General features: G+C 30.2%; 1 protein-coding gene across 4 annotated transcripts in view; it reads right to left on the reverse strand.

Annotated features, from left to right (window-relative positions):
• Window positions 1-1,598: 1,598 nt before the first annotated feature.
• LOC142324060 (sorting nexin-29) overlaps window positions 1,599-27,211 on the reverse strand; it is a 137,841-nt gene continuing 112,228 nt past the window's right edge. For all 4 annotated transcript variants that reach the window (XM_075364669.1, XM_075364671.1, XM_075364668.1 and 1 more), the window contains exons 12-14: window positions 22,569-22,709; window positions 9,674-9,813; window positions 1,599-7,907 (exon numbers count right to left, since the gene is read on the reverse strand). In XM_075364669.1, coding sequence (XP_075220784.1) covers window positions 7,805-7,907; window positions 9,674-9,813; window positions 22,569-22,709 — 384 coding nt within the window. In that variant the 3' untranslated portion in view covers window positions 1,599-7,804. The remainder of the gene's footprint in view (window positions 7,908-9,673; window positions 9,814-22,568; window positions 22,710-27,211) is intronic.

The raw sequence follows: 27,211 nt of genomic DNA on the forward strand, positions 1-27,211 counted from the left end.
TGATGGAGTTCATGCTTTGAAAGTACTTCAAATAGGTAAGTGTTCTAACATTTTATGAACTGAATCTGGTGGTATAATCATTAGTATATATATTTAATAAAATTTAAATAAACTTCAATAGTACACATGAACAATATGAATCTTAAAAAGTTTAATTTCAGTAAAATAACATATACCAGGATCAGTCAATATACAAGCAGACTGCATATTACTACTTGGCTTCAAAACATCAACTCCGCATATTAAATCGAAGTATAACTTATTATAATATAGTGTATGCAGTAATAACTATCATACTTACAATTACTAATTATAAACAATATGTAATTAATATTTTATAACCTTTATTTGTACTAAATTATTAATTTTTAATAATAAACAAAAGCTTATTTGAATTTTCTTCATGCATCTTATTCAAACTTCTAGCAACTTCACCATCCTCGCTAATGAATCACTATCAGAGTCTAGACGTATAATAATAGAATGTTCTGTCACTTCATCTATCAGTGGTTCCAGTTTTACATACTCTTTTTCAATAGGGTTTCCAGTCATCTTCATTCATGGAATTAATTTTCTCTGTAGTACATTTTTCAACATTTATGAAAGAAAATGTTATGACTCACCACATGTCTTTTTACTGTTGACCATACCATCTCGATCAGATTCAAATCAGGACGGTACGGTGGGAGTCTAAGAACACGATGCCCATGTTTTTTTCAAAAGTTCAATCAAGTGATTGTTTTTATACTTTAGTTTTATGTAACTTTACTAATTAATATAACTGTGGTTTCAGCAATTTTGAACTATACAGAATATAGGTTTTCTCCAGCCAATTGATCATATTTTTCTTCTGAAGTTAGAATTTGGCGCTTTATCAATACCTGTATTGTGATAAGGGGCATTATCAACAACTACTACTGACATTGGTGCAAGATTTGGAATCAATTTTTCATGCACCCATTTCATGAAATTGTCTGTATTCATGTTGCATGGTAGTCGCAACTTTTTGAACCGACTTTCCAACTTAGTAATGCGTTCAGAATAAAATCGATTTCTCCTCCTCCATTAATTACTATAAAATGGTCATCCTTATTATCGGCACATGAAGTCCCTCAACAATACCATCAGACCACGACTTTGTTGGACAATGCGAACTTAAAACGTACATTTCATCCAAATAAACAATTGTAGCATTGCATTGTCTGTACTTAGCGATTGCCTGCAAATATTCAATTCTCTTCCACCTGATATTGGATCTCTCAATTAAACGTTTTCTGTTATTTTCAGTTTTATGCCATTTTAAACCTAACTCTTTCAAAATAACAGCTAAAGTTGATTCACTGCCTTTAAAATCAATAGATGACTGAAGTTCTTGCCTTATTTTTTTAAAATGGGTAATTCATTCTTCTTTGAAGGAAATTCATTAACTGTTCTTTTAACTACATCTAAATCAAAACTGTCCAGTTATGAACGTCGTTTATACTGCACGCTGAAAGAACACGATTGGGATGTTGATTGAAGAATCATGTTTTTTTTTCTATTCTGACTTTTTGAACCTGTGTTCTTGATATCTCACAAGCAGCAGCAGTTCTTTCTTCACATTTTTGTATGCCAATTATATGTTTGTCGTCAGTTAATTTACCTACTTTTAGAGCTTCTTTTTTTCATAAAATCATAAACATTATTGATAATTTTATGTGCTTGACTCCTAAGTTATTTTCTTAACTACGGGTTTAAATTCTGCCATAACAAACCGCATTAATAACAGACAAACAAAAATAAAACAAAAAATAATATATTACAAAAAATTTGTGAAAAACAATTAATTATAAAATAATATGACTGCACAAAAATGCTATTCGAATACCTTCACTGAACATGATATAAACTGGACTAAAGTTTATTTCTTTATACACACATTGTGTACTATGAATGACAGATCTAAATATAATCTAGACAAAAGACATCATTTCTAACTGCAAATATAAATTTTTATAGGCCTGTAAATAATACCAATCAGAGCATTAGCCATTGGTTAAGGAATTGTTATTGTTTACAAGATTGAGTCATTAAGAATTTTTAAACATGTAATCAACTCAAGTGGAAAGAATTGAACACATAACAACATAAATGTATTGTTTGGGCACCCGTATTGTTAGTAAGTTGAAAAATTAAATAAAAATAATTACGCGCAAAAATAATGTTTTGGAAAACAATAATATAATAAGATGTCAGCACGTGATGCCACAAGCTCGTAGATTCGCTGGGGAACTACATATGCCTGCAACTATGTTTTATTAGCAGTAATGGATTCATTCTTCCTCCAAAAGAAAAAAAAATCTTTTTGTATATCGCATCCTTGTTTTATATGGCACACATATTACTAATTTTTTACAAGAAATCATTACCTTTCCTTCAATACCACACATTCATTTCTAAACACCTAAAAACAATAATTTGTAAGTCAAAGAAGACAAAATCTAAACTACATTTTCCAATTGTTTTATAGCATGTCAACAAGAATATACAGTAACATTTGTTCCAATTGATAGTGACATCATGGATTTTGAAATGAAAGTTAAAAACTGTTTAGATTTGATAGTGTCAACTCATTACTGAAAATAATAATTGTGAAAAAAATTTACTGGTTCATATCACTTGCAACATATGATTTTCTTGTTGAGAATGGTTGTTAATATCCAGCTAAAAAGTAAAATGTTTAACCACGTCAATAAATTATAAAATTCTTGAAAATACAATGCAAAGTTATGAACAAAAGAAAAATTAAGAAAATATATAGAAAACCTAAATATTTTAAGAATAATAAAGATAATACTAAGATTTTAAGAAATATGAAGATAAAAATAAAAGAATCAAGTGAAAAGGAAATATATCATTATACTATAAGAACCTACTTTTTTAAAGTGTAATGCGTCTAAAGTTATGTGGGGTTTTATCTCCTGAAATCCTGATACTGCACTGAAGAATAACAACAGTTTTGAAATATGAAGTAAACTTCTGAAGTGCAGCTAACTAGCAATAGTGTTACAATGTATAATTCTACTATGTGAATTGGTGATTGCTGTTTAATGTGAGTAGTGTTTTATTTTTAAAGAACTGTAGGATGAAAATATTTGCTGGTGGAACTATCAGCTTAATGTAACTGGCAACTTATCGAACAAAAAACTATTGCAGTAGAGTCAGTCGAACAGTGAGTCAGTTTAAGCTATGTAATGAGTACAAATAAGTTAATGTGTACCTGAACTCAAGAACAATTTAAAACCACTACTGTTCCCAAAATTCTAAAAAAGATATCTACTTTATGAGTTAAAAACTTCAATTGTTACACATCTACTCAGGTATAATCTCAAAAAATATGATTTTGGTATGGACATGCTTTAATGAGATAAACAAAGATAATCAACTTTTAAATTAGGCAGTGTTAAGTGATAAGCCTACATTCTCATTTTTGCTCACATGAAATAGACTCTCAGTATTTACTGTACAGTATGATTGATCTGTTTTATTTTACACTTTCTCACTTTGAGTAATCAGTGTCAAACTCCCTTGGTTTCTTTATAAAATTCAGTTAATGTGTAAAAAATAATTGGTCCTTGGTGTTTAGTGTAAAATGTCTGAAACTGTATATTTATCAAATGAATTCTCTGAACTTGGTTTACAATAAAAGAGGAAGAAAAATACATCATGGTTTGTAGGATGTGTGTTGTTGGTGAGCTAGTGTCTAAGGTTGGATTGTAGGATTGACTATACTAAATACTGTCTTTAACAGATTTAATGTTTTTTGCTGATAATGTGAATGGATACAGAATGTAATAGCACTGAATAATACATTCATATGAAATATATAGTTGAAAACTGAGTAAAATATTAAAATATTTTATTTATGGATTGGATGGAGCTTCAATTTAAATTTACCTTAATATAATTTATCTTTTTAAATAGAACATGTTAAATTTTTATTGTATTAATAATAAAATAAAAATCATTTAAAAATAAAGAAATATTAAGATGCAAGTGTTTCTTTTATAAATATATTAACAAAAATTATATAACTTTTATCATACCTGATAAAGGGGAATTAGGGGTCCAACATCTGAAAAAATCCTTTCATTTCATTTCATAGTAAGTAGTTATAAAGAATCAAAATATAATGGAATTCTTTAGCAAAATTAGCCTCATGTAATAGGCAACTGAAAAGTCAGAACTATTTTTTTCTATAGATTATGTTAATCACCATATTCTTGTTTGTACAAAACTATATAAAAATCCAAACTATATATATATATGTAGTCAATTCTTAATATTACCACAAAAAATTATCTGTAATAATCTCACTTGTAAAAAATATATAATTATGGTATTCATGAAAGACCACAACAAAAATCTAAAAGGATAATTTTAGATATATAAAGCAATTTTATACTGGGAAGATAGTACATAGTTATTTATAAAATGAACACTAAACAGTATGTTTATTATCTAAATTGATTTTAATAGAATAAGCAAGAAAATCACCTAAAATACATCATAACATCATAACTTTTTGGATCAGTTAGAGGGAGTCTACCGTGAAAGTTCAGTCTTATACTTTGAAAGTTCAGTCTGAGCATAACTTAAGGGAAATAAACTATGCATACAACAGAATCTGAGGATTAAGATTACTTTTATTACAAAGCTAAATATTTTTTATAATTTTTTTCTTGAAATTTTTAGTTAATTTCATCGAACTTTGTTAAATTCTAATACTTTTTGTTTATTTTCTGGTTTTATGTTTACTTAAATTATCAATTTAGTTAATTCAATATTATTAATATGCTAAAATATTAAAAGTGTTCATATAAATACTTTATTCTACATTTAATACCATTTTCTATTCTTTATTAAATTTCTGGTAATTAAAATACAGGATATATTTTTTTTATAAATAGCTTAAAATAAACATATTTAACTTTATTTTATGCTTTTTCATGTCATACACGGTAGACTCCCTCTAACTGATCCAAAAAGTTATGATGTATTTTAGGTGATTTTCTTGCTTATTCTATTAAAATCAATTTAGATAATAAACATACTGTTTAGTGTTCATTTTATAAATAACTATGTACTATCTTCCCAGTATAAAATTGCTTTATATTGTTATATTTAGGCCTAACAATATAGTTTCCTACAAAATTATATCCATACCATTATAAAATTTTGTGATCAATTTTGGAATCTGTAAAAAATGGTTGAGACTGGAGAAGAAAAGATATAAACCTAATAGTCTACACTACTCAAGTATCCTCTAAGGTTCATTAATTAGCATTAAATTTTTAAAAAATCTGACTGTTATAACAACATTAATATCCAGCAGTATAAATTTAATCGATATTAATGTAATAGGTGATCTACTGTTGTAGTTTCTTAGATGGCACCATTGAAATGCTATATTGAAATAAGAAAATAAATAAATAAAATTTAACCAAACTTAACTTATACTTGCTTTGCTTACTAGTCAAGGTTAGCGAGCAAAGGTTAAGTTTGGTTGATTATGTTTATAACTTTACTTATTTCAATGTAGCATTTCAGTGGTGCCATCTAAGAACTAACTAACTACAGAGATAGATTGCCTACTATATTAATACCATTTAATCATTAAATAAAAAATAAAACAAATTATGCAAATTAATCTACTCTTCACTTAGTTCCAATTAATTCTCCAATTTTTTTTTTTTTAAATAGGAAATATTTAACAAATCCGATGGATTTCAATTTGGATGTATTCTAAAGATTATTATGAATAAATTAATTTCTTTCATTTATTATAATTTTTTTTTTTAGTAACTACAGACTAACATCCAATTACAGCTACTGAATGAATTTTTTTGAAAAATACCTTGACTGACCAGGATTCGAAGCCAGGAAATTTCAAATGAAGGCAGAAATGTTACCACTTCATCACAGATGTTAGCAACTTTTATTTATTTCTATTTTTCCATTTACTTCTAATTTCCATGTAATTATGTGTAATGTTGGTTCTATAAAGAATTTTTAAGTCTATACAACTTAGGGGCTTATAGTCCCTTTATAAACTGATTGACACTTCTTCACTTTCTTATCACTACTCTCTCATCAGATACCATCGTAATTGCCTCTAAGAATGGAAATAATAGCATGCATAAGCCAGCAGCAGTTTACTGCTTAACAGAGTAAAGTGATAAGGTCAAGTCTATTAGAGGCCTTATTCATGGTTTCAATTTTCTATTTAATAATTTTTATTTTATAATTTAAATCATAATTTTAATTAATATGGATATCAAGTAACCAGTTTCTATACAAACAATAAATAATTTATAAAAAAAAAAATAATAATACCGGTATCAATCCTAAAATTATTTTTAGAAATGTTTTATGTATATCTATATCTTTTACAAATATATTAAAAAAGTTAATACAATAAAGTATAGCACAACAGTAAAGTTTGGCCAGAATGATACCAAACAAAAGAGTAATTGTAAAATCAAGTAACAACAAACTGCAAATATAAAATAAAAATACATTAAGAATACATACCACCAGTAAAAAGTGCATTAATGAATATTTAATATTCGTTTTATGTAAAAAAGTTACATGTGATTTAATGTAATAATAATGATAATAACTGATGATGCAAATAATACTAGGGAAAAAACTGTTTTTAGTACAAGTAAGACAGGCTTTTAGATAGCATTTAGTGGTCTGATTTAATTTCTTTAATTTCTATTTAAATAACATGCATCGCTAATTAATAATATCCTAAATAATAGACATTCTATTATTGACAGAACCCAAGAACTATTGAACAGTTGTTACAAAAAACCCCATTTTCAGCTTAATCTAAGCTTTTTAGCTGAAAATGTTAGTATCAAAACATTTACAATGATGTACTTTACAATTGGTATATCAAATCTGTATTTTTTAACAATTATAATAAAGCAGCAGTGACTGGATCATATCAGAAATTTTTGGGTAGAAATAAATAACAATAGATAACACTAGAATGCTACAATAAATTAAAAACATATAGATTTACACAAACACTGTACAGATTTAATAAATAAACATATTAGTTACATTATCTACAAAAATATTTAGGAAAACCTGCTATTTAAAACTTTTTTTTCATAATACACTTTTTGTTTTTACAGTTTTAGATATATCTTTTTAAGCATTTAAAATTTTTACTATAAATTTTTAACTACTTTCACTTTAAAAATTATTACATTACGTGAATTCTAATCATTTTGAAATATTTTAATAAAGAATTTTTTGAAAAGTAAACATAAATGTTTTTTGTAAAGAGATACATTTTATAATAAACATAAGATCCTACAATGTCAGATTAGTTCATCAAAAAATCTCCTTCGTTAAACAAACTGAAAATATTCATGCCTTTCTTTGTTATGTACTAAAATGCTTATGGGGATCTTATGTTGAATTATAACGGCAAATATATCTTCATTTTTCTTTTTTTAAGAAACAATTATATTATTTAACTTATTTTATTTTATTAAATGACAAACACATTAAATAACATCTATGGATAATTATAATACTTAAAACACATTTTAATAATTAATACTAACTGGGATTTTTACAATCGATATATTACAATTTATCATACTGGTAAAATGAAATGTTTACTCTTACGTAATTCTAATACTATTGGACAAAAAGAGTTAAAATGTTCACAAATCATTTTTATTACAAAACAATCATTACATATTATAGTACAGACAAATGTCAGAATAATAATTATAATACATCAGAGGCCAGTGTATTGTGGACTATCAGGTACACTGCGACGTGAAAATAGATTTTTTGAATTGGATCGGTGACGTTCTTCAGGTACTGCTGGTGAATTCTCCCTGTTTTAAAAAAAGTGTAGAATTTTAAAATAATCAACAACGTGTAAGTAATGTAACAGTTTTATAAGGGTTATTCAAAATGATTCATCTAATTTTAAATAAACTTACCTCTTGTATTCGTCAATTAAATGATAGTATACCACAAAAAATAAGCACAAATCTCAATCTTGAGTTCTGAAAAGTCACCTCTAGATGCTTCCACCGACTTTGATTCTCTCTTTTCACTCAGTTTATAAGAAAACAATCAGATAACACACGAATTTATTGCACAGTATAGTTTTCTCAAACTGAGTTTACAGTGACCATACAATTTTTTTGACTATAGTACTGATCCACTGGATGTTTAAATCACCTATTTACTGTATAGGCAGTTGAAACAGTAACATTCATCAGGGAAACAGAATGTTCCCCAGACACATTACTCTCTGGGGTGTTCTACGGTGATGATTGAATATGAAGTCATGCAAGTTGCAAGTTATTAGACCAATGGACAAATGACTGAAATTTTGGTCTTATATGAGGCTATAGAGGATGACAGTTTTGTTCAGCACTTGATATTGAGTGAAAAAACAATGTTCTATCTAATTGTAATCACAATGTTTCACAATGTTTCCATACGGGTTATAGAAAATATGCTACAACTGAATATGAATTTGACTCATCTTAAAATCTTCTACCATTTCTTGGGTTCTTAATAAAATGGTTATAGAAACTATGGTGTGATATTTGAAAGTGTATAGACATAGAACATTCAAAATACCAACAGATAATTACAAGAAAAGAGAATATGGTTGTGGTGCAAGCACTATGAGGACTGGAGTTTCTGGACTAAATGTTTACAAAAGATGAAATGTGAGTTTCATCATAAACATTCATGTGTAAAAACAAAAATTGAAAACACAAAAATCAATTATGAATATCATGGTGACTTCTGAGAAAGAAAGACGCATATGTTTCTACCATAGGAGGCATTAAAATGCTATTGAGTAGTTCAAGTCAGGAAAATTAAGTTACGGAAATAAGTAGCAAGGAGTGTTACCTATTGCATGATAACACTCATCTACAACGGCTTGAATTATAAAGTTGTTGCAGACTTCATATGAGAAATTTTGGTCCATCTTTAGCATAGCCCAGATTTCATAACAGGCTGTTGTTACAAAGCTGAAAGAACATCTGGCTGAAAAATGTTTCATGATGATAATGGGGTTTATGGTGCATTGACAATGAGGTTAAGAGAATAGTTAGAATTTTATGAAAATGGAATCAAAAAACTGTTTCCTGGTTCATCAAATACAGTCAGTTTCATTGTGACTATGTTGAAAAATAAATAAAAGTACATTTTACAGATATCATAATCTACAAAAAAATACAATGTTTTAAAAATATTTTCTGGCCTTTACTTTTTGAAATATTCCTCGAGGTTCCTTACTGCTTCTCACATTTGAAATTTAATTCTATTCCATATTATCAAATATGGAAATATATGATTTGCTGTGTATATAACTTAAGTATTTTTTTCAGCTTCCCTTCTGAAATTAATAACAATTGAGAATTAAGTTTTATTGATCTAGCAACATATCTGATTAATTGCAGCAGAATATAAATCATATCTTTCCTTATAATACAGGAAGTTACATTATTTCATTCAAATCAATTAGTCCATATCTTTGAGCTATCATGAACAGAGAAAATACATGTGTGTGTTTATCACACATACAAAAATTAACAATTTTTGAAATATATAAATAATATCAAAAGTTACTTACCCAAAGAAAGGCAGAAGAGAAATTAAAAGTGGTTTACTGGGTGCTGTTGCTAACTGTGAGTTATTCAATATCATGTAGTTCATCACACGTCTAAGATATTGCTGTAATCTATGCCTTCTTTCTTCTACAAACCTTGCATCCTGCAATTAAATAATTAAAAAATAAGATTGAAGAATATATTAATACACTACGCCTTACAAACATTATTCAATGTGTCTTTGAGATCTTTTTAGAAAATTTTATAAATCAGTCATTAAGTATATCTGTAAAAAAACATCTGATTGATATATGTGAAGGAATATTTGAAAATAATCTAGATTTTTCCTACAGATTAAGCTAATGGCAATAATCTGTTCAAACATCAATGCCAACTATTTCAACAATGTAGAAAATAAAATGAGAGTTGAAAGATGTACAACTGTCTATGCAGAAAGGTACAAACTTTAAGTTAGTAATACTACTTTAACTAAAATGTTTTAATTTTAGAAGATATTCTAAAACTATTTAAAGATTTCATCATCTTATAAAAAATAATATGAATGCCATTATTAAAAAGTTATTTGAAAGTTATTAAATAATGGTTATAAAAACCACAATGTCTTTACCCCTGTGAATGCCTAAAAACTTAAATTTAAAAATGGAAGCGTTAAAAAATAGAAAGAAGAATAATTCGAAAAATTCTAAGCCTAGTTTACGAAAATGACAATTATAAACTGAAACATAATGAAGAAATTTACCAACAAACAAAAAATTTAATAACAACGAAAAAATAAAGATTCTTTTTCTTTGGACACCTTTTTAGAATGGCCAATATTCTTACAAAACAGATATTTAATTATTTTTATAAAAGGAAAACTGAAATTAATTGGATAAAAGAAGTTAAAAATCAATCTAAAAACTAAAACATCTCAGAAATTTAAATTTCAGACAGAAAAGTTTATAAAGAGAAATACAGGGTTTTCAAGAAAAAGAAAGGAAAAAAGATAATGGTTGAAAGAGAGAAGAGAACAGCAAGCTCAAAGAATGAGACAATATTGGGCAAAGAGAAAACTGGTGAAGTTGAACATTGGAATGTCATCTTTCAGAGGCCAAAATAAAAAATAAAAAAAAGAAAGTTATGAACAGTTATGAAGTTATGAAAATTTATGAAAATTCCAATTTTGTAGAAAACGTAAAGATTTTTCATTTTAATTATATATGCTTTGCAATGAACAACTCGTTACAAACAGGTAAAATTCCGATTATATTCCTGATATTGTGTAAAGGATACAAAATTAATAAATGTAGATTTCTGCTTATGCATTTGAAGTAATAGCATTTTTCTTAATATACGGGTTCCACATGAAAAAGTCACATGTTGGGACAGTTTTTGGCAATATGCAAATAATATAAATTTTTCCTATTCATTTTTCATTTCTAATGAAGTAAAAGCACTTACCCACTTAAAACTCAATGAAATTGACACTATTTTTGTTTAATTCATAGTGTGCATAATTTTTAGAATCCTTCTCAATGTGATATCTTACAATCTTTTTTTCATCTTTTATGACTACATAGGATCACTTTAGTCAGTCCGTTATCCAAGTCTCTTTGAACGGACTGTTAAGGCCTTGCGGTCCCCCCAGTACTCAGTAGAACCACAAGGTCTTACTGGGCCTTGCAGCCCGATCATATGTTCATTTGTTCCAATCTCCGTGTCCTTTATGGTGTTGAAAATGTTCATGTTGTGAGTTTCTTTCTTGCGAGTGTTTTTGTTCTTGTCTGCAGGTCTTCTGGTGTAAGGCCAATTTCCTTCAGATCCTCTTTTATTTCTCTGATCCATCTGCATTCTGCCTTGGGGTATTTATCAAGTCAAGATTGTACTGTATAGCTGTTTCAGAAGTCTGAAATCTTGCATCCTCATGATGTATCCAAAGAATCCTAGTCTTCTAATACATGGTATCAGTGATGGGTTCAAAATTTTTGTACACACCTTTGATGGGCACTATCCACTACTGTGCATCTTGGTACTTTTTGTTAACGCAGATTCTTCCAATTCTTCTTTCGATTTTCTGGAGTCTGTCGGTCTTTGATTGTTCGTTCAGGTGGAAGAGTATTTCTGCTGCATTGTCGTATCCAGTTTTATAACTGTATTGTACTGTCTTATTTTTGTGTCTATGGATAGACATTTTTTATTGTAAGTGTACCAGGTTAATCTTTGTGCTTTAGCTAGTTGGTTTGTTCTTATTGGAATTGGGGTTTTTTAGTTTAGGTTATTTGTTATTATTTCTCCAAGGTATTTAAACTGAGTTACTATTTCACTTTATTATTTTACGTTTAGTTCTTTTAACTGTGTTGGTTTTGGTTTTTGGGGCATAATTTCTGTCTTTTTGAATAATATTTTGAGGCCAATTTTATTTACAATAGTTTTAAGTTCTAATATCTGTGTTTTAGCTTTGTTGATGTTGTCACTAGCAGTGCCAAGTTGTTGGCGAAACCAAGGCAATTTGTTTTGATTTTTTAGTTTATTTTTATTTTGGAGACATTTTTTAAGCCATTCCCTCATGACAATTTCCAGAGTGCAGTTGAACAGTAGCAGTGGGAGTCCATCACCTTGGTGCAGTTTTTTTTTTTGTGGGCGAAAAACACCTTGGCTTTATCATCGCCCAGATATAAAATTTTATAGAGAAAAACAAAAAAATAAGTTGCTAAAAAACTACAACTTTGAAACTAAAAAATTAAAACAAAAACATTACAACTAATATCACAGCTAAATTGCATTTTTTTAAAAGACTTAAAACTAGTATCACAGTCTTAAATCTAAAAAGAATTTAACAAAGTCCAAGAGGGGTGTAAAGGGCCCCAACTTGGATAACAGGAAAACTAAAAAACTAAACCTAGGTTAGAAACGTAAAACAAAAAACTTAAAACTAATATCACTACAATAAATATAACTACTATCACAGATAAAAAGGTTAAAAATAAATAATAACTATATTAATTAAAAATCAAACACATAACAATAAAAAAAAGAACACCACTATTAAAACGTATGTAAAATATTAATATATCTAAGATAAAAAAATAACCGGTCCAAAACTTCCTTATTACTTCCCAGGATTTGACGAATGTTCCTCGGCAATTTAAATGACGCAAAGGCTGCATAACATACACAATCCACAAGGATGTGATGCAATTGACAGAGGACCACCTCCTCATGACGAGCTTTTCTGCATGAGGATTCCCATGGCAACACAGAATCCTTAATCTGCCGGAGTTAATATATTATTTGATGCAAATAAGAATACTTACTAATACTTACTAAAAAATTACTAATTAAGAATAACAGGGTATCTAATCCTGGTTTAAACTCAAACTTACATAGAAAAAAAAAAATTTATTATATAAATTTCACCTAAATACAAAATATTAAAACTAAATAAGACTAAATTCTAAAAAAATTAACTTGAACCTGAGGAATAACCTGAGTAACCTGAATAACCTGAGGAATAACAAAATTTTTTTGTTATAATAAGATATTTATATTATATCATTCAATTGATTAATTATTATATTACAAAAAAGAAAAAAGATAGTTATATTATAATATATATATTATATATAGTAATATATTTATTTAAATATATCTATTTCTCCCTTTAATATTTAATCTTATAAAATATAATATTTTAATATATAAGAGTTATATAAATTAAAAAATTTATTATATAATAAATAACCTCTTATATTTAATTAAGAATTTTAATATAATATAGATTTTTATTTGAATGTAAAATAGTTTTTGTAAAGATAATCATCTAAAATAAATTATTTAATTAAATGCATCAAATAACTCCTTCAACATATATATATCAATTTATCATAACGATAACGAGGAAAAGAACCACGAACCCATACAAAAAAATAAATAAGAAACACAACCCTAATAAAAAAAAAAAAAATTATACAATCACCCCCTAAAAAAACTAAACAAGTAAAAAATCTCATAAATATTATATTTCTATATTCAGACAAAAAAAATAAAGAAAATCTAAATGATCTATATTCAACATTAAATCCAGAAACCAATTCTGACTCACCCTCAGAAAAATCAAACGGAGAACGATTAGTTTCAGCTAAAATACAAGAAAGAAAAATTATAAATAAAGGAAAAGAAAAAAAAATAAATCAAACATCAAACTGAAAATAACAAAAATAATTTAAATTAAAAGACTCACAATATAAAATAAAACAAAAAATAACTAAAAAAAAAACAACTTCATAAGAAATTCTTTGAGAAATTCTACGTATACAACCCAATAAAGAATAAACAGAATTAGATGATCAACCGGCAATTATAATAAAATAAACCCCTAAACCAGAACAACAAAAAAAAAAAAAAAAAAGACAATAAGAAAATCCTACAAAATTAAAACTAAAAGGAAATATTAATCAAAAAATTAAAGAAACGGAAAGACCCAAAATAGGTACAAAAAAATAAATTAAATAATTTCCAAAAACAAGAAAATAAAACTCCCTTCTAAATAACCTTAAAGCATCTCTAAAAGGCTGTAATAAACCAAACAAACCAACCCTATTAGGACCCCTACGAAATTGAATATAACCCAAAATCCTACGTTCAAATAAAGTAAAAAAAGCAACACCCAAAAGAATAAAAATAAATAAAAAAAAAGAACTAAGAATAAACATTTACTAACTGTAAAAATACATTATTAAATTCTAAATTTAAAGCACTTAAATCTGCCAAATTAGTAAATAAATTATTATATTACCAAAAATCCTTTCGTACCAATCAGAATAAATTTAAAGAAGATAGAAACCAACCTGGCTCACGCCGGCTTGAACTCAGATCATGTAAAATTTTAAAGGTCGAACAGACCTAAAACTGTAAAACCTACCCCACAGAAACTTTTAATCCAACATCGAGGTCGCAAACAAATCTATCAATAAGAACTCTCCAGATTTATAACACTGTTATCCCTAAGGTATCTTAATCTTTTAATCAAAATAAAGGATCAAATAGACATAAAAAAATGTAAAAAAAAAATAAAGATTAAAATTTTATTTGTCACCCCAACAAAATTTAATTCATAAAAATTTTAAAAATAAACTAAAAAAAAAAAATCAAAAATAAAATAAAGATCTATAGGGTCTTATCGTCCCTCTTTAAAATTCAAGCTTTTTAACTTAAAAATAAAATTCAAATTAAATCACAAAAATAAAGTATAATTTTCGTCAAACCATTCATTCCAGACCTCAATTAAAAGACTAATTATTATGCTACCTTAGCACAGTCAAAATACTGCGGCTATTTAAATCATTGAGCAGGTCAAACCTTAAATAAATTACAAAAGGACATGTTTTTGATAAACAGGCGAAATTATTTCTTGCCTAATTCATAAATGAAATTTTTAAATCTACTAATTTAATCATAATTAAAAATAAAAAAATTAATTTAAATCCAGTAAAAAAATAAATATAAAAAAAAATAATTTAATCTACAACGAACTTTAAATGATGAAAGATTCTAATCCAACAAGAAAAAGAAAAAAAATAAATTATATATATAAAAAAGAGCTTATCCACCTTAATATAAAATTTCAAAATGAAAAAAAAAAAATAAAATTAACAAAAAGAAATTCTCGATTGAATCAATTTACCAGATAACCAGATATAAAAAGAAATGAATTTCATATCAAAACAATCCCAAACTTATAAATAATTATTCCACAATAAAATACAGATTAAGATAGATCTTCACTATTCGGGAAAAAAAAATAAATTTAAAAAATTAATTAACCCTGATACAAAAGGTACTAAAAAAAATTATTATTCTAAAATAAAATTTAATTATCCAACACTGTACAATTAACTAAATTAAAAAAAATCAAATAAAAAAAAAGAAAGACACAAAAAAAATTTTTTAAAAAAAAAAAAAAAAAAAAAAAAAAAAACCTATCAGACTCAACTGAATTGAAACAGTAATAAATCTTATTGTAAATAAGAATAAACCAAAGTCCGATTCTAGATACACTTTCCAGTACATCTACTTTGTTACGACTTATCTCAATTTATGAGAGTGACGGGCGATATGTACATAATTAAGAGCAAAATTCAAAAATTTTATTAAAAAAAATTACTATTAAATCCAAATTCAGATTTAATCAAATTAAAAAATCAAAAAACAAAAATTAATGTAACCCATAATAACCTTCTTATAACTGCATCTTGACCTAACATAAATCTTAAAAAAGAAAAAGAAAATAAACTTTCGTTACACTCAACGACAGAGATATACAAGAAAAAAAAGGTACAAAAAATCGTGGAATATCATTTAAATTACAGGTTCCTCTAAAAAGATTTAAAAACCGCCAGATCTATTAAATTTCAATTATAAAAAATATACTACCTTAGAAAAAAATTACTAATTAAGAATAACAGGGTATCTAATCCTGGTTTAAACTCAAACTTACATAGAAAAAAAAAAATTTATTATATAAATTTCACCTAAATACAAAATATTAAAACTAAATAAGACTAAATTCTAAAAAAATTAACTTGAACCTGAGGAATAACCTGAGTAACCTGAATTACTACTTTAACTAAAATTATTTCTTGTGTAAATTATTTCTTGTGTACTGAGGTCAAAAATAAAATTTATAAGGTTAATTCTCCACGGTGGAAACAAACAGGGATACGTTGGAAAAATAGCAGGTATGTCTACGTTTAAAACCTGTAGTAACCGCCAGATACGTACACCCATAGGTGCAGTGGATTGTGGATAGTCCTCAAATGTTTGTAAATTAGGATTTGCCAGAACTGCGATAAAAGCCGGGTGATTCTGTTGCCCTTTAAGACGGGCAAAGTAAGATGCTGAAAGTTGGTCACGTCTATCCCAAAGTAATAGTTCACTGCACTCAACAAGTATGCTAGTGACAGGGCTTGATCTGAAAGCCCCTGTAGCAAGATGGAGAGAAGCATGATGTACAGCATCTAACATTTAAAGCGCGGTATTACGTGCTGCAGAGTAGGCGATACAACTGTAATCAAAGCGAGTAATAAAATCGCAACATACCTATCGGCTCCCCATTTGGTGTCGCTAAGAACTTGCAGCATATCAAAAATTTTGGAACATTTTATTTTTAGTTCTTTGATGTGATTGATCCACGTAAGATGGTTGTCAAAAATCAAACCTAAAAATTTGATATCAGGAGTGATAGAAATTTACTCTCCGTTGAGAAAAACTTACGGAGAAGATGGGTCCCGCAAGCGAGAAAAGACTACACATTTTGTTTTCTCAGGTGAAAATATGAATCCTTAGACCAAGCTTCAAGGAGAGATATTGTGTTCGTTAGTAGTCTTTCTGCTGTAGCTGTTGAACAGAACGTAATATATACTGCAAAATCATCAGTAAATAACGAATATGAAACAGGAGGGTGCACACAATCAGTAATACTGTTGATGGCCATAGTGAACAAGGTGGTACTAATACACTTCCTTGAGGGACTTCATTCTCCAAAGTGACACTACCCAATGAATCTCCAACACGAACTTGGAAAGTTTGGTCATTTAAGAAACCTCTGATAAAAGCCATCATGTTGCCCTTTACTCCCCATTCTTTACGGGTATTTAGGATACCATGTTGCCAGGCCATGTCGAACGCCCTTGTGATATCAAAGAAGACAGCGATGAGGCGCTGGTGTAGCAGAAAAGTATTCTGAATAGCAGTTTCCAATGACACTAAATGGTCAATGGATGATCGTCCTTGTCGGAAACCATACTGCTCTGGAGATAAAAGGCCATTTCTCTCTAAATACCATGTAAGCTTGTAGTAGACCATTCTCTCCATTATTTTGCATAAGATGCTTGTCAAGGAGATAGGGTGGTAGCTTGAGGGGCTTTCTTTGTCTTTCCCATGCTTAAGCACTAGTATGACTATGGTTTCTGACCTGGCCGAAGGGAAAACTTGTGAAGAGAATATACCATTATAAATAAATAAAAAGTGTTGTAGCACTGAATTTGGAAGGTGTGAGATCATACTGAGACGAATGTTGTCAGGTCCAGGGGAGGTGTCACGTGAGTTTTTAAGTGCGTGTGATAACTCGTTGAATGAAAATGGAGCATTTAATTCACTGATTGAATCACTAATGTTGAACAGTAGTTCTTCCATCTGTATTTTGTACCTCTGAAAATTGATACTGTAAGATGAGGTGAGAGACACCGAACGGAAAGAATCTGTAAGTTACTTACCAATGCAGAAAGTGATGTAAGGGGTACTCCTTTATGAATAAGTCCAAGAATGGATTGTTTTGGTGATCCGCAAATTGTACGGATCTTCTTTCACACAGCAGACGTGGTAGTAGTGCATGAAATGGTGTCCACGTATTTCCTCCATGACTTCCTCCTAGCGTCCAAGAATACTCGACTACATACCGCTACGATATAAATCTAAGTGTTCATTTGTAGGTCTGCGGTTAAATTTGTGCAGTGCCTGTCGTCGATTGCTAATAGCGTTTCGGCAATAATCATTCCACCAAGGAACAGAAAGATGTTTTGGGTTTCCCGATGTTTGTGGGATATATCTATTAGCATTGTCAAGTATCAGAGATGTAAGAGATTAAAAAGTTAGTGAAGGGCGTCGATTTTAATCTGCACCATCGTCATACTGTGATGAGAAGGTTTTATGGTAACCGTTCCAATCTGCCTTTTCAACAATCCATCTCCGTGGCATTTTATTCGTTTTGTAATGGACACCAGTGTTTATAATAATTGGCCTGTGGTCACTGCCGTGAAGGTCATCACAAGCAAATCAATTAAGACGAGGGAGTAAATTCAGTGAACATAAGGAGAGGTTGATGTTTGACCGTGTACCAGATGATGAAAACATAAATGTGTATGACCCATCATTCAGATGGCGAAGGTCTACGTCTTGTCTGACTCTGTTTATATTTCCTTGAGCGGAGCAGAAAGATGAGCCCCAAGAAATATGGTGAAATTGAAGTCTCCTACTATTAACAACGGTAATGGAATTTGCATGAGGAGATCTGATATTTCTATAGCATTGAATTCAGAGTTCAGGGAGAGATACAAATTGCAAATATTTAATTTAAACGGGACTGAGATTTTTACAGCAACAGCAGGAAAGCGGGTAGCTAGAGGTAGTCTTGTAGCCAACATCTTATTCCACATAAAAATAGCAACACCACCACTCTCTCTCTACTATCTACAAGACAATCATATTTCTCACTTGTATAGCCTCTGAGAGTTACAGCATCTTGCTGGAATAGATGTGTTTCATGGAAGCACATTATTAATGGTTCATGTGAACGCATAGATAAAAGAATTCAGGAAAGTATATAAAAATCAGTTGTGAGTGATTCAGTTTTTCTTTTTTGATATAAAAGAACTCCGATGCCCTGGTGTCCGGTGGTTCTTCAACCATATCCTCCAGTATACAGGGTGATGGAGGAGAAGATATAGCAGAATGGGATGCCGCAGATGACATCCCAGAGGGGGTGGTTACGTTCAGGGGGTTCCCTTAACAGGGTGCTTAGTTGATGGCTTACCGACGGCTGTAATTATTCCTGCCCGTACCGGTAAAACTTTGGGAACAGGAACTTTCATAGGGATCCCACTGTTGGATTCACTAACTGCAATGAAAGACTTTTTGTTCATATTTGTCAGTTCTGAAGTAGTTGCTGTTAGTGATGCAACTTGATCAGCTAACATCTGAACAAGTTTTTTTAGCTCATTGCAGGATCCGCACAGCTGATTATTTAAATTTGCAGGAACATGTTTTGATGTAGCAGTAGGAAAAGATAAATCTGGTTTAACCAGGTTCCTGAGTTAATAGTTTTTTTTTATATTCTCTGCGAGCCGCCAGAAAAGATAGTTTCTGCTTGGTACAGATTCTGAGAATTACCTTTTCTTCCTTAAAAGTTGGGTAATCTTGAGAGCGAGCAGTAGGTGAACCACTGCAATTAGCACATTTTTCATTTTTTTGGCAGTTAGCATCATTGTGACCTTCCTTAGCACATCTACCACAGACCTCTGTTTTCGAGCAAGATGTTGTAGTGTGACCATACCCTTGGCATTTAAAACATCGTTGAAGGTTGGGAATGAAAAGTCATAATCGAACTGAAAGATAACCAATTTTTATTTATTCTGGTGGGACTGGAAGGCTGAAAGTCACTATAAGTGAAGTTGCTAGTTTTTCCATTCCGCTCTGCCTTTTCATTATACGCTTCACTTTTACAACATCTTGGGCACAGAGCTCATCAGCTATTTCAGTGACATCTATATCCATAAGATCTTGGCAAAAGATTACCTTGCAACTCATATTTAGGGTTTTGTGGCATTCTGCACTTATATTTATATTGCCCATATTACAGAGACATAAGATAGATTGACTCTGCTCATCATTAAATGTTTCAATCAGAATCGATCCGGCACGTAATTTTCTGATGTTCTTTGGGGAACCACTTGCACCTGTTATAACTTTGTTACCAAGAAAGCCAACACCTTTTGGAGAGAGCCACCTTCTTGACTATTTCGGAGAGCAACGAATTGGATATTTTTATAATTCAAATCTAATTGATTTGCAGTTCTCTTTGGTTTTATCCTCGTCAGACAAAGCTGAACGAGGCCTCTTCACAAGGCTATGTTTGATGGTTCTTTCAGATGGACCACCAACCATCATAGCATTTGAATTTGGAACTGAAATTTTGGTCCCTGGAGTACCAGCAATAAAACGGACCACTCCAGCAGGGCGCACGTGTACTGGAGCTAGAGCTAAATACAACTGGGTTCGCCCTAGTGCCCAGAGGACATCGTTCGAGACTCACTACGTAGAGCCATTCACCCATCGTCACGATAGTTCCCACCTTGGGTTAAGGTTGCGTTTTGTAAAATATCACAACACCACCGAGTGTAAATGTAAGAAAAATCAGTGTAGGATGTTGTGTAGTTGTGTAAGGGTATATGTTGTAATTTGTGTAGTGTTCTTGGTGTAGTATATGCGTATAGTGTAACATGTTCTGCAGCTCAGTGTGTAGTGGGAAGAAAAGCTGCAGAAACTAGGCCCATGGGGATGCCAACCCCCAAAGTCTTAAGGAATAAGACTTCCCATTGGGGGAGAGAGGACAGTCCTGTTTTGATCTAAATTGGTTCCAAGAGTTCATCTCTGAATTTCACATTTGACTTAGTGTTTATATTATCTTTAGTGATATTTTATATTACAAAACAAGAAATAAAAATACATTCAAATAGCAGCTTAATGGAGGTGAGTATGAGTACAGCCTTTACACCAGCAGTTACCAACATTATAATAAAAGGTAATCGTCTTTTGAGATTGACCTGAAGGCATTATGTTATTACATTTTATTAATAAAGAAAATTGAAAATCATTAAAAAAAATAAAGAGAACAGATATGAAAAACAGACTGACTGAATTAACTAAAATACAAACAAACATATAAAAAGATCACTTATTACATGAAGAATAGCTAAAATTGGTCAGAAGAATACTACAGTGTCCCAAATATAACTACGCACCAAACAAAAGCATCTGGATCTCAACAATAAAACACAATTTAATTTTTTTTATTGTCGGCAGTAAAATAAACAGCTGACTTGGTTCACAGTAGATTTTCATGTTTCATTGTTGACATTTTTTATTTCCATAACCATTGAAGCTTTTGCTTCCTGTATGTGACAATGGTTAAAACACTTGAAACTTCATTTTTTTTTTGGTTGAAAATGTCTTTTGTTATGGTGGTGAGTTCAGAGAATATATGAAGGAAATATTTCATCAAAGAATTCCAGACATTGATTTTCTACATAAAATGTTGTGTGAAACTCGATCAATACCTGAGCCAGATCTTCAATGATGTGCCCAAGTCCAAAATACCATCTATCCTGATAGAGAAATCCTTGGGTGTTATTTTAATCACATAGCTCAAAGTACAGAAAATCTATCAGAAAATTGGCACAAGTAGAAATCTCAAGGAATAGTACACATACACAGCACTGAGTAAACATTTAAATCTATACCTGCACAAAATAACTGGAGTGGATCAGACAATACTGATTTTCTTAAACATGTTGAAAATTTCCAATGTTTTTATATTTTATGAACTGGAGAAGATATTCTTGATGTAACATTTCATTTATCAAGACAGAAAGATTTATTCACTTATGTCAACAGCCAGAATAGTAGGGTGTAGTCTGTGAAAAACCCTCATGAGATCTTGGAAAGACCATTACATAAAAAAAAAAAAAAAATTGAGTTTGAGGTGCTCTATCACATAAGTGAATAAAGATTTTCCAAAATATATTAAACTCAGAATGGGCAATGAAGTCATTTATCCTTTCATGAACCTATTAAATGAGAAAAAAATTGTTGAAGCGTAATTCCAAGATGGAGCAACAATGTGTGCCACTAAATTGTTTTGCTAAATTTGCAGTGATGTTTTCAGAGAGGGGATAGGCTTGTTTCAAAGCGCATCTGGTCACTAAGATCCTCAGAGCTTAGAACAAATTTTTATTTATGGGGAACAATCTAAAGATCTATTTATAAGACAATCCTCATACCCTGAATGAACAAAAAAATAATATAACTGAATTTGTAAATGAAATCACTCCTTTCATGTTTCAGTGTGTATTTTCAAGCGTGTTGAAAAGTGTTCAGACATATCTGATGGTTAATGGTGGTCATATTGAGCAATTCCTGCAAATAAAAATTCAATGCAGTAAATACTGTACTAATATTATTCCTGGTTCTATCATTGTTATTTTAATAAATTAAATTTTTGTAAACATTGGTGCACAGTTTCATTTAGAACACCCAATATAAATAATGATTTAAAAAAGACAAAGTAATATTATAAACACATACCTTATTTCCAATGGTCTTCTTTGGTGGAAACTGGAATGTTGTTATCACAGAATATTGCTTTTTTAACTGTTTATGCAAGTTATAAAACTGGGTATAACGCCTGTATATATTCCATTCATCATCACAAATGCGAATATGTACCTATACAATCATAAAGAAAAAACAGAATGTAACTAATGTAGATTTCTACAATTCCTTTCATTCATTGAATAGAGATATACCTGTTTGTTAGGCAGGTATCACTTTTAATTTTTTTTTTTTTTAATTAAAGTAATAATGTAATTTAAACAAACCTTCTTATTTATAAATCCTTGGATTGGTTTATTTTTAATCAGATATTAGATGAAAAATTCTTTTGTTCTAACTGCTGCTGTGATTAAAGTCTTTATAAAACAGCAATCTATCTACCCAAATAAAACTTGTCCTGCTATACACTTTCCCTAATTACAAATATTTTCTATATGAGGGGGTAATTAAGATATTAATTCAGTTTACTTTAATTTTAGAATTGACTTACATGAAAGCTTATCTTTCTTGTCACACTGCATCTAAATTATGTTTCTTTATACGAATATAAACATGTTCATTACTTTTAAGCAGAAAAATTTCAGAGGCTTCTGCTTATCGTATAAATCTGACATTCTATCTGACTGTCCAACCTTTCCCATACACAGTTAATGCTAGGTCGTAATATGAGCATACCACCTTTATCATATCCTTTGATAATTCTTCATTTTATTGACAATCTTGATTTCCTGCTGATAAAATACTTCTTTAAAATTAACTTTAAAACAAAATATTTCACCAAAGAAAACATTTAGTTTTTAGGACTATGACTTACTTTCATTTCATTAATTTCCAACTTGAAGGCAGCTTTTCAACTCTTCCTTCTTTCATTTTAGACACATCCCCAAACCAAAAAAATCAATCTGTTTTGTTTTGTTTTCTACTTTAGTCTCCATTTTCCAAGTCTCTCTCATTTCATTTATTGCTTTATGCCTTCTTTTTCTCAATATTCTTCAGAGGAATTTTATTTCATAATCAGAATTTCCTTTTTTCTTTCCCAATTTTTCTGGTCCACATACTAGGATAGGTTGAAAGTTAAGTCATGAATACAATTTTCTTAGATCTACTTTAAGGTTTATATTTACTTAGCTCATTAAAGTGTAAATCTTAAAATTCAATAAAGAGTAAGCATCAAGATTTAATTAATTTTAACATTTATATATCATTACATTCCAATACATGCTGATGATGATAAAGAAAATAACTTTAGAAAATTTAACCGGAGTTCTGATTTCTTTAACAACAGACTAGAAAAATTAAAATTATTATATTATCAATATTACTTTTTCAAGCAGCTGACACCAAATAGGTTTTAATGAATCAAAATCTTAATTGTTTACTATACACTTAATTTGCAGAAAATGGACTATTAATTTGAACACTTGTGCTTTTTGCTGAGTTCATACAAACAAAACATCTTATTTGAAAAGAAAATATGTTACAAATTTAAAACTAGAAAACTAATCTTTTTCATTCAATTCCCAGGTCTATGATGAGTAAGCCTCCTCTATGAATCATGAGACCTTGCCGTTGGTGAGGGGGCTTGAGTGCTCAGGGAGATACAGAGTAGCTGGACCGAAGATGCAACCATATTGGAGAGGTATCTGTTGAGAGCCAGACTAAGGAATGATTCCTGAAAGAGGGCAGCAGCTCTTTCAGTAGTTGTTAGGGGTGTGAGTCAGAATGACTTAAAAGGCCATATCAACATCACTCAGTCCTCTGAGTACTGCGCAGCTGAAAGCAATGGAAAACTACAGCTGCTTTTTTTCCAAGAAAATGTGGCTCTCTGCATTTTAGCAATGATGATCATTTAGCAATGATAGAGGCGCCTTCCTTGGTAAAATATTCCAAAGGTAAACTAGTCCCCTGTTCGGATCTCCGGGTGGGGACTACTAAGGAAGGGGTCACCAGAAAATTAAAAAATAACATTCTACGAGTCTGAGCGTGGAATGTTAGAAGTTTAAAAAAGGTTGGTATGCTAGAAAATTTAAAAAGGGAAATGGATAGGATAAATGTGGATGTAGTAGGAATTAGTGAGGTTCGGTGGGAAGAAGAAGGCGACTTTTGGTCAGGTGATTTTAGAATAATTAACTCAGCTTCAAATAATGGGCACGCAGGAGTAGGTTTCATAATGAACAAGAAGATAGGGAAGAGAGTAGAGTATTTCAAAACGCATAGCGATAGAATCATTGTAATAAGGATAAAATCAAAACCTAAACCGACAACGATTGTTAACGTCTATATGCCTACAAGCGCCCATGATGATGATGAGGTAGAGTGTGTATACGAAGAGATTGATGAAGCAATTAAACACGTAAAAGGAGATGAAAATTTAATAATAGTTGGAGATTGGAATGCAAGCATTGGAAAAGGCAAGGAAGAAAATATAGTAGGTGAATACGGGCTGGGCAAAAGGAATGAAAGAGGGAACCGACTAATAGAGTTTTGCACGAAGTATAATTTAGTAATTGCCAACACCCAATTTAAAAATCATAATAGAAGAATATACACTTGAAAAAGCCAGGCGATACTGCAAGGTATCAGATAGATTATATCATGGTTAAGCAAAGATTTAGAAATCAACTAGTTGACTGCAAATTTTACCCTGGAGCAGACATTCATAGCGACCATAATTTAATGATAATGAAATGTAGATTGGGGTTTAAAAACCTGAAGAAAAGGTGTCAGATGAATCGGTGGAATTTACAGAAGTATGAGGAAGAGGAGGTAAAGACGATTTTTGAGGAGGACATCGCAAGAGGTCTGAGTAAAAAAGATAAGGTAGAAACTGTAGAAGAAGAATGGGAGAATGTTAAAAAGGAAATTTTTAAATCAGCAGAAGCGAACTTAGGCGAAACAAAGAGAACTGGTAGAAAACCTTGGGTTTCAGACGATATATTGCAGCTGATGGATGAACACAGAAAATATAAGAATGCTAGTGATGAAGAAAGTAAAAGGAACTATCGGCAATTAAGAAATGCTATAAACAGGAAGTGCAAACTGGCGAAAGAATAGTGGATTAAAGAAAAGTGTTCAGAAGTGGAAAGAGAAATGAACATTGGTAAAATAGATTGAGCATACAGGAAAGTTAAGGAAAATTTTGGGGTACATAAATTAAAATCTAATAATGTGTTAAACAAAGATGGTACACCAATATATAATACGAAAGGTAAAGTCGATAGATGGGTGGAATATATTGAAGAATTATATGGAGGAAATGAATTAGATAATGGTGTTATAGAGGAAGAAGAGGAAGTTGAGGAGGATGAATGCTCCTCCTCTGAGGAGCATTCATCCTCAATGAAGAACTAATTGATAGAAGAACAATTGCTAACATGTACAGGAACCAAACAGCAACAGTAATAATTGAAGAACATAAGAAAGGGAGTGCGACAAGGATGTTCCCTATCTCCGTTAGTTTTTAATCTTTACATGGAACTAGTAGTTAATGATGTTAAAGAACAATTTAGATTCGGAGTAACAGTACAAGGTGAAAAGATAAAGATGCTACGATTTGCTGATGATATAGTAATTCTAGCTGAGAGTAAAAAGGATTTAGAAGAAACAATGAACGGCATAGATGAAGTCGTACGCAAGAACTATCGCATGAAAATAAACAAGAACAAAACAAAAGTAATGAAATGTAGTAGAAATAACAAAAGATGGACCACTGAATGTGAAAATAGGAGAAGAAAAGATTATGGAGGTAGAAGAATTTTGTTATTTGGGAAGTAGAATTACTAAAGATGGACGAAACAGGAGCGATATAAAATGCTGAATAGCACAAGCGAAACGAGCCTTCAGTAAGAAATATAATTTGTTTACATCAAAAATTAATTTAAATGTCAGGAAAAGATTTTTGAAAGTATATGTTTGGAGTGTCGCTTTATATGGAAGTGAAACTTGGACAATCGGAGTATCTGAGAAGAAAAGATTAGAAGCTTTTGAAATGTGGTGCTATAGGAGAATGTTAAAAATCAGATGGGTGGATAAAGTGACAAATGAAGAGATGTTGCAGCAAATAGATGAAGAAAGAAGCATTTGGAAAAATATAGTTAAAAGAAGAGACAGACTTATAGGTTACATACTAAGGCATCCTGGAATAGTCGCTTTAATATTGGAAGGACAGGTAGAAGGAAAAAATTGTGTAGGCAGGCCACGTTTGGAATATGTAAAACAAATTGTTAGGGATGTGGGATGTAGAGGGTATACTGAAATGAAACGACTAGCACTAGATAGGGAATCTTGGAGAGCTGCATCAAACCAGTCAAATGACTGAAGACAAAAAAAAAAAATGTTGAGTAAGACAGAAAAGAAAATTTAAGTAAGATACTGACAAGACAAGGTTACCACCAATTTTAAATGTACATAAACTAATTATCATATGTGGCAACATAATAAATGATTTCTCTAACTATAATAAATAAAAGCTTTTTAAACATGGAAAAAAATGAAAAGAAAAATGTAATAAGCTGATTTGTAATGGGTATACAGAATGGTAACGATGAGAAGTACATGGATAAAAATTGTAAATTACAAATTGCAACTTGTACTAATGAAATAATCATACATTTTTT

The sequence above is a fragment of the Lycorma delicatula genome, chromosome 4, assembly GCF_047948215.1.
Source record: "Lycorma delicatula isolate Av1 chromosome 4, ASM4794821v1, whole genome shotgun sequence".
NCBI classification, from domain to species: Eukaryota; Metazoa; Arthropoda; class Insecta; order Hemiptera; family Fulgoridae; genus Lycorma; species Lycorma delicatula.